At 28.9% G+C, this 9,176-nt stretch overlaps 1 protein-coding gene across 3 annotated transcripts in view; it reads right to left on the reverse strand.

Annotated features, from left to right (window-relative positions):
- The window catches only part of spg11 (SPG11 vesicle trafficking associated, spatacsin), a 96,600-nt gene that overhangs the window by 84,160 nt on the left and 3,264 nt on the right, over positions 1 to 9,176 (reverse strand). For all 3 annotated transcript variants that reach the window (XM_079810167.1, XM_079810166.1, XM_079810165.1), the window contains exons 3-7: positions 7,343 to 7,570; positions 5,591 to 5,777; positions 4,036 to 4,173; positions 3,573 to 3,946; positions 1,494 to 1,639 (exon numbers count right to left, since the gene is read on the reverse strand). In XM_079810167.1, coding sequence (XP_079666293.1) covers positions 1,494 to 1,639; positions 3,573 to 3,946; positions 4,036 to 4,173; positions 5,591 to 5,777; positions 7,343 to 7,570 — 1,073 coding nt within the window. The remainder of the gene's footprint in view (positions 1 to 1,493; positions 1,640 to 3,572; positions 3,947 to 4,035; positions 4,174 to 5,590; positions 5,778 to 7,342; positions 7,571 to 9,176) is intronic.

The raw sequence follows: 9,176 nt of genomic DNA on the forward strand, positions 1-9,176 counted from the left end.
TGATTGTAAGGTCAGTTTATTCTGTTAGCATCTGTGAATATTAAATGCGAAAAGACCGTTTAAATATTAATCCTGTTGCAGCATTAAATGTCATACACGCAAGACTGTTTAGACCAGATTTATTTGGCTTGTTTTGGACAGATTATAACGTGTTTATTGTAAAAGAGCCTAGTGTCACATCAATAAAGCTTTTATTCGCAAATGTCTGCTCATATGCTATAAATATAGGACCAGTCAAACCTATTGTGCTTCATATTGATGTTTAAATATTATAGCCTAATGGTATTCTTTTTATTTAATATCAAAGTTTGTCAGAAATGATTCTGGAGTTTTGTTTTGTAGAAAGAGAATTACTTTCTTTAAAGTGAATTTCGTTTTGTATAAATTGTATCTTAATTTTTATTATTAAATGTTTTTAGCATGAGACTACTTTTAAAAACATAAAAAAAATGTAGGAAAAAATGCTCATTTTTGTCTTGTTTCTAGTCTAAATATTTAAACATTCTTAAATCAAGATGCATTCACTAGACAAGTACAGTTTTCAACTAAATAAGAAGAGCTTTTTTTGCTCTCAGTCACACACCTTAAGCTCATTCATTATGCAGCTCATTATGCAGCTCATTATGCAATGTATTATGTTCATTTGTCCTCTCAGGTGATATCCATCATTATTCATTAGATATCACGCCTCCTCACATACTGGCTTTGTGAAGAAAAACTGTCTTACAAATTTTGAATGGGTGTATTGTTTTATGTGAATGAGTAGACTCAATGATTCTCACATCAGTTTGAAGCAAAAACTCAATGCAAATACACCATGGAGTCCAAAGTCTTGTGAACACATAACTATTGTGTGTTTTGAGGCCTTCATTTTAAAACAATTTTTTTAGTTTTTTCAAATATCATGAATAAACGTTTTTCTTTCAAAAATACAAGCATGTACATACATGTTGCTTAGATATTATGGTATCCCAGTTTGTGCTGAATACAGTGTAATTACACTTTTGCCATTAATATGTTTATAAGCAACTGAAAAAAACACAGAGCATGTCAAAACTTCTAAAGGGCCCAAAAACAGCTCAGACTCCAGAGGGTTAAAGACCTATTATGCTGTTTTTCAAAGGCTTGATGTTGTGTTGTGTCTCTCCTAGAGCAGGTTTTCCTGCAGTAATATTGATTATTTCCTCATATTCTCTAGTGTTGCGGCTCCTCTCTTCCCAGTCTGTCAGTATCGCTCGGTTTAGTTCCTGTCTCTATGAAGCCCCGCCTTCTGAAAAGCACACTGTGCTCTGATTGGTCGGCTGGAGTAGTGTGTTGTGATTGGTGTTTGGGAAATGTCCCGCCCCTTACCATAACCGCCACAACTGACTAACTCAACCAGGCCCCGCCCCATTATTCTGCGTATGAATTATTATAATGAGGAATATTGTGACGTGTGCCTACAGTCAGATGCCGGTGTGTGTGTGTGTGTGTGTGTGTGTGTGTGTGTGTACCTGTAGGGCATGTATGGGTATTGAGCAGCGTCCCCAGGCGTTCAGATGGCAGAGCGAGTCGACCGTACCAGCGGTGCCGAAAACCATCAGCCTGTTTAACAGCTCCTCCTGCGTCACACAGAACAGAACCACGGACAGACCCGATGCTGAAACACACACACACACACACACACACACACACACACACACACACACACACACACACACACACACACACACACATTATGGTAATCATTCAGTAACGATCAGGCATAACATCATAACAGGTGAAGTGAGTAACACTGATGATCTCCTGTTAGTGGGTGAGATATATTAGGCAACAAGTGAACATTTCATCCTCAGAGTTGATGTGTTAGAAGCAGGAAAAATGGGCAAGTGTAAGAATTTGAGCGAGTTTGACAAGGCCCATTTTTTTCATATTTAAAAAGGCAGTACAAATAATATTACAATGCTTTAAAAATGCTTAAATAAATAAAGCTTGATTAAATGCTAAAATTAAATGCATAAATTAATTAAAAACAATCTTATATATAATGATTTAATAGATAAATAAATGCTTAAATAAATATTTACATAAATGCTTAAATATTTAAATAAATTCTTCTACATTTAAAAAATGCATAAATAAATTAATGAATTCTTAAACACATAAATGTTTAAATAAAAAGCTTTAATAAATGCTTAAATATTTAAATAAATTATTGAATGCATAAATGGATTAAAATATTATATACATACAAAATGCTTTAATAAATAAATGTATACTTAAATACTAAGATTATTATATTTAAATAAATGTTTAAATAAATGCTTAAATATTTAAATAAATGATTAAATAAATAAATAATTGAATAAATACATATATGAAATGTTTAAATAAAGGCTTAAATAAAAAAGCTTGAATAAATGCTTAAATGCTTAAATTAATAAAAATTCGCATATACATAAAAAATGCTTTAATAAATAAATAAATGCTTAAATATTTAAATAAATTCTTATATATGTTAAAAATAAATGCATAAATAAATTAATGAATTCTTAAACACATAAATGTTTAAATAAATGATTAATTAAATTATTTCTTGAATAAATACATAAATGAAATGTTTAAATAAAGGCTTAAAAAAAGCTTGAATAAATGCTTAAATAAATAAATAAATATTTAAATAAATTCTTGAATGCATAAATGGATAAAAATGCTTATACATACAAAATGCTTTAATAAATAAATGTATGCTTAAATACTAAAATTATTATATTTAAATAAATGTTTAAATAAATGATTAAATATTTAAATAAATGCTTAAATGTTTAAATAAATGCTTAAATATTTAAATAAATGCTTAAATAAATATTTAAATAAATGCTTAAATAAATATTTAAATAAATGCTTAAATATTTAAATAAATGTTTAAATAAATGCTTAAATATTTAAATAAATGCTTAAATAAATATTTAAATAAATGCTTAAATAAATATTTAAATAAATGCTTAAATATTTAAATAAATGCTTAAATATTTAAATAAATGCTTAAATATTTAAATAAATGTTTAAATAAATGCTTAAATATTTAAATACATTTTTAAATAAATGCTTAAATATTTAAATTAATGCTTAAATTAATGTTTAAATTAGTGCTGGGCAAATTATCACGTTTACACGGGCGATTAATTCTCTAATTTTAACGCATTAAAATATTTAACGCAATTAACGTAGTGTACGTTTTTATATCCATTTTTGCCCAGCGTTACATTATATGATCATATTATACTCTTATTCATGTAAATTCTTTTAAACCATAAGCGCGACAAGACACAAGAGAACGCGCTGTCAATGTCCTGTCTGTCTGTGTGTGTGTGTGTGTGTGTGTGTGTGGCTGCGTCTCAATCAGATCCCTAGTTTCTAATAAAAAAATGATGGTCCTAAAATAAGCTCCTGAATTGTGTGTTAAATTGTAACCTAGCCATGTTCTTGACCGGTGTGCCATCTAAAGAAATCGCTGATCGCATTCCAGCCGGTGCATTTGAAATAAAACCGGTCCTATTTTGGTTAGGTCAGAGGTCAGATCCGTGCCTCACCCTTCAGTAGCAGACACAGGTGTTCGTCCGCAGATCTGTGGACAGGTACAGCAGGAGCGTCTGACCGCTGGTACGTGACACTTTGACCTTCCAGGTCCCAGTAGGCCAGAACCGTGCTAGCGTTCGCAGGGGAAACAAACGTAACCAGTGCGGAGAACTCGGATACGTTCAGCCCGGCTGCTGTGGCTCTCTCCGGCACGTCAAAAGACGTCACAGCGCCCCCTGGCTTCACGGAGGGCTGGGAGAGTTTGGCAGTGGCGGCCGCCCGACGGCATTCGATGTGCGGGAAGTCTCTGTACCAGGGTGACCTTTGACCCGGCCGGTCCGGACCTTTACATCGGCTATACAGCAAAGACAGACGCGCCTCCCACGACCTGAAGATTTGAGAAATGTAGCCCAGAGTGAGAGTGATGCATTATGGGGTAAACAACAAGGTCAGCGATCCTGAGGGTTTATCCAGTACCTGTCCGTTTGAAAGGGTTTATCCAGAATCGTCAGGCTGTGGGCGGAGCTCGCGAGGCTGTCCTGATCCCATGATTCAGTGGGCCTGAGAAAGGGCTGATCAGGGGCCGCGCGGCAACACAAGTGATCGGGATACATCCTGAAACACACAACGACACTATAAGGAAAAGATCTGGAAGGTGCAGTTTACTTCATGATATTTGACAACAATAGGAAATATAATAATAACAATAATATTAAGTATACAGCTACGATTAATCGCAATGTTATATATAATAAATGCTTATTTTTTACATTTACGTATATTATTTCATTTATATAGTACGGTATAATATTAATAACAGTTTTTCATATGCAATTATGTAGTATATATCTATTAAATACTGTTATTAATATAATACTGTATTTATTTTTACATGTATTTATTACACACATATATATATATATATATATATATATATACAGTATTTATAGAAATATCAGATTGAAACAAATCCATACACACAAAAAAGGAATAAATCTGAAAGATATTTTATAGTGCACTTAATGATATTACACAACAATAGAAAATATAATAATAATTAAAGCTGCAAGCAACATTTAGCGGGTTCAAGCAATTAAGGCCTTTAAGCAGTAAATTAGTTCAAACAGAGCTTAGGTGAAATGAAGTGATAAACTGACAAAATGTGATTGTTTATGTTATAATAGTGACTTTATAAAGTCTTAATGTGAATTATAGAACCATATTAGTGAGTAGTATGGCAAAATGTTTTGACCAGCAGGTGGCAGCAGAGACCCACTCATTGGCTCACTTTAATTTTTAAATGTTGTTTGTTTTATGGCACATTTTCAACTCCTTTAAACGTGTTTACACATACGCATTTTATTGCAAATATAAATATTGATATTTGAAATAAATTTATTTTGACTAAATGTGATTGTAAATGTTATAATAGAGATTTTATAATGTCTAAATATGAATTAAAGAACAATATTACTAAGAATTAAGACATCATGACTATTTTGACCAGCAGGTGGCAGCAGAGAATTAAAATAATTATTATGAAGCATACAGATGCTATTTAAAGTAATTTGATATATATAATACATTTTATATATAATATATCCAAGATTACATATATATATATATATATATATATTTACATAAAAACATTATTACATTATTTATAATATAAATAATTTAGCTGCAATTAAATCTAATATTTTCATAATTATATAATTCATACATATATCCAAGATTATTATTATAAAGTATATATTAAGTATATAGTACTGTATAATATTAATAGTTAGCAATTATATAATATGTTAGTATTAAATATATTTTTTATGTGTGTGTGTATATATATATAAAATTATATAAAATTTCCAAATATATAAATGTATTAAGTATATATATATATATATATATATATATATATATTAATGTAATTATATATATTAATGTAATATTAATCATCCTAGATGGAAAAGAATAAAACATTTCCACACAAAAATAACAAGTGTTGATTTTGAAAGCAAGCTGCTCTGCGTACAGGAAGTAGTGGTTGAGGTCGAGGGCGAGGCCGTGGTTCTGCTGGGTGATGGCCACTGCTGTACTGAGGTCCAGTGAGATCTGGAACAGACAGAAGGAGGAGGCGTCTGGAGGACCGGCTGCTGACCCGCAGTACAGGGGGAAGTCCACTGTGGCCATCAGCCGCCCATCAGTGCTGTCAAACACATCTGACACCGCGTCAAAGAACACACACATTTCACCTCAAACATTCTTATTATGAAAAATAGACATATTAAAAGAGTAATAATAAGTAATAACAAAAAATACATAAATAGAAATACATAAATAAATAGAATTTACATTATGTTTTTTTTGTACGGCCTTTAGAACCATTGAGAAAAATGTCATTAAATAAAAGGAAATCTTACTAAATACTAAAACAGGCTTAATTTTGCTTAATAGTAAAACGTGTATAGTAAACGTGTGTAAACCGTGTTTATATAAAATATAATAAATATGTTTGTTGAAAAAATATTATATTATATTATATTCACTTTTCTCTTCAAAGTCAAAAAGGAAAATTGTTATATATATATATATATAAATATATTTTGTTTCATATAATAAAAAAAAATGTGAATACTTAATATTTAAAAAAAATATTATTGTTTTATTATCATTTAAAAGTTTGGAATATTACATTAAAAATATATTTATATTATATTATAATTTAAGAGTTTGGAATACTTAATATTTAAAAAATACATATATTTTAAATATTTATATTATATAATAATTTAAAAGTCTGAAATACTTAATATTTAAAAATATATATTTATTATATATTATATTATAATTTAAAAGTTTGGAATACTTAATATTCAAAAAAAATATTTATATTATATAATAATTTGAAAAACTTAAATACTTAATATTTAAAAAAATATATGTTTATTATATCATATATTATATTATAATTTAAAAGATTGGAATACTTAATATTTTTTATATTTATATTATATTATATTTAATTATATAATAATTTAAAAGTCTGAAATACTTAATATTCAAAAAAATATATATTCATATATATATTACATTAATTATATTATGATTTAAAAGTTTGGAATACTTAATGCTCAAAAAATATTTATATTATACAATAATTAAAAAATCTTAAATACTTAATATTTTTAAAAATATATGTTTATTATATTATATATTATATTATAATTTAAAAGATTGGAATACTTAATATATTATTATATTTATATTATATTATATAATAATTTAAAAGTCTTAAATACTTAATATTTTTAAAATATATATTTATTATATATTATATTATAATTTAAAAGTTTGTAATGCTTAATATTTTTTAAATATTTATATTATATTATATATTTTATTATAATTTAAAAGTTTGGAATACTTTTTTTTTTTTAAATATATTTATATTATATTAATTATATTATATTATAATTTTAGAGTTTCTAACACTTAATATTTAAAAATATATATTTATTATATATTATAACTTAAAAGTCTGAAATACTTTATATAATTGAAAAGTTTGGTTTTTGAAAAGTTTTTTTATATTTATTAAATATTTATTATTATAATTTAAAAGCTTGAAATACTTTTCTAATATCTTTTAATTTGGCTCATGTATGTACAAGAAGATATGTTCTAATGTCCATAATAAACCTCCACAGTGTGTGTGTGTGTGTGTGTGTGTGTTTGAGAGCAGGGCAGTAATCTCTCAGTGATCTGCTCATATGGTGAAGGATACAGGTGAGTCCAGAGCTGAGCAGGATGAACAGCGTCCCCCGACAGAGCCTGTAATCCACACAGGCGTCCTGGCTCAGAGGCGGGGGGGCGAGCCGGCAGCAGGACTGCATGTGCAGGCGAGAGCTGTGGTCCATCCAGCGCAGCTTCACCAGCACACCGGCATTGACCAGCAGCACACAGAGTCCATCAGTGAAGGACAGCGGCCGCAGAGACTTCAGCTCACACACGTCTGCGGAGGGACACACACACACACTCCTGAGCAGTGTTGGGGAAAGGTACTTTGAAAAGTAATGCGTTCCAATATTGCGTTACTCCCTTAAAAAGTAACTAATTGAGTTACTTAGTTACTTTTTAAGAAAAGTAATGCATTACAATATTGCGTTACTCCCTTAAAAAGTAACTAATTGAGTTACTTAGTTACTTTTTAAGAAAAGTTGAAAAGTAACTAATTGAGTTACTTAGTTACTTTTTAAGAAAAGTAAAGCGTTACAATATTGCGTTACTCTAGTTACTTTTTAAGAAAAGTAATGCGTTCCAATATTGCGTTACTCCCTTAAAAAGTAACTAATTGAGTTACTTAGTTACTTTTTAAGAAAAGTAATGCATTACAATATTGCGTTACTCCCTTAAAAAGTAACTAATTGAGTTACTTAGTTACTTTTTAAGAAAAGTTGAAAAGTAACTAATTGAGTTACTTAGTTACTTTTTAAGAAAAGTAAAGCGTTACAATATTGCGTTACTCTAGTTACTTTTTAAGAAAAGTAACGCGTTACAATATTGCGTTACTCCTTTAAAAAGTAACTAATTGAGTTACTTAGTTACTTTTTAAGAAAAGTAACGCGTTACAATATTGCGTTACTCTAGTTACTTTTTAAGAAAAGTAATGCGTTCCAATATTGCGTTACTCCCTTAAAAAGTAACTAGTTGAGTTACTTAGTCACTTTTTAAGAAAAGTAATGCGTTCCAATATTGCGTTACTCCCTTAAAAAGTAACTAATTGAGTTACTTAGTTACTTTTTAAGAAAAGTTGAAAAGTAACTAATTGAGTTACTTAGTTACTTTTTAAGAAAAGTAACGCGTTACAATATTGCGTTACTCTAGTTACTTTTTAAGAAAAGTAACGCGTTACAATATTGCGTTACTCCCTTAAAAAGTAACTAATTGAGTTACTTAGTTACTTTTTAAGAAAAGTAACGCGTTACAATATTGCGTTACTCTAGTTACTTTTTAAGAAAAGTAATGCGTTACAATATTGCGTTACTCCCTTAAAAAGTAACTAATTGAGTTACTTAGTTACTTTTTAAGAAAAGTAATGCATTCCAATATTGCATTACTCCCTTAAAAAGTAACTAATTGAGATACTTAGTTACTTTTTAAGAAAAGTAATGCGTTCCAATATTGCGTTACTCCCTTAAAAAGTAACTAATTGAGTTACTTAGTCACTTTTTAAGTTACTTTTTAAGAAAAGTAACGCGTTACAATATTGCGTTACTCTAGTTACTTTTTAAGAAAAGTAACGCGTTACAATATTGCGTTACTCCCTTAAAAAGTAACTAATTGAGTTACTTAGTTACTTTTTAAGAAAAGTAACGCGTTACAATATTGCGTTACTCTAGTTACTTTTTAAGAAAAGTAATGCGTTACAATATTGCGTTACTCCCTTAAAAAGTAACTAATTGAGTTACTTTTTAAGAAAAGTAATGCATTCCAATATTGCATTACTCCCTTAAAAAGTAACTAATTGAGATACTTAGTTACTTTTTAAGAAAAGTAATGCATTCCAATATTGCGTTACTCCCTTAAAAAGTAACTAATTGAGTTACTTAGTCACTTTT

The sequence above is a fragment of the Gobio gobio genome, assembly GCF_949357685.1.
Source record: "Gobio gobio genome assembly, chromosome: 25".
Taxonomy (NCBI): domain Eukaryota; kingdom Metazoa; phylum Chordata; class Actinopteri; order Cypriniformes; family Gobionidae; genus Gobio; species Gobio gobio.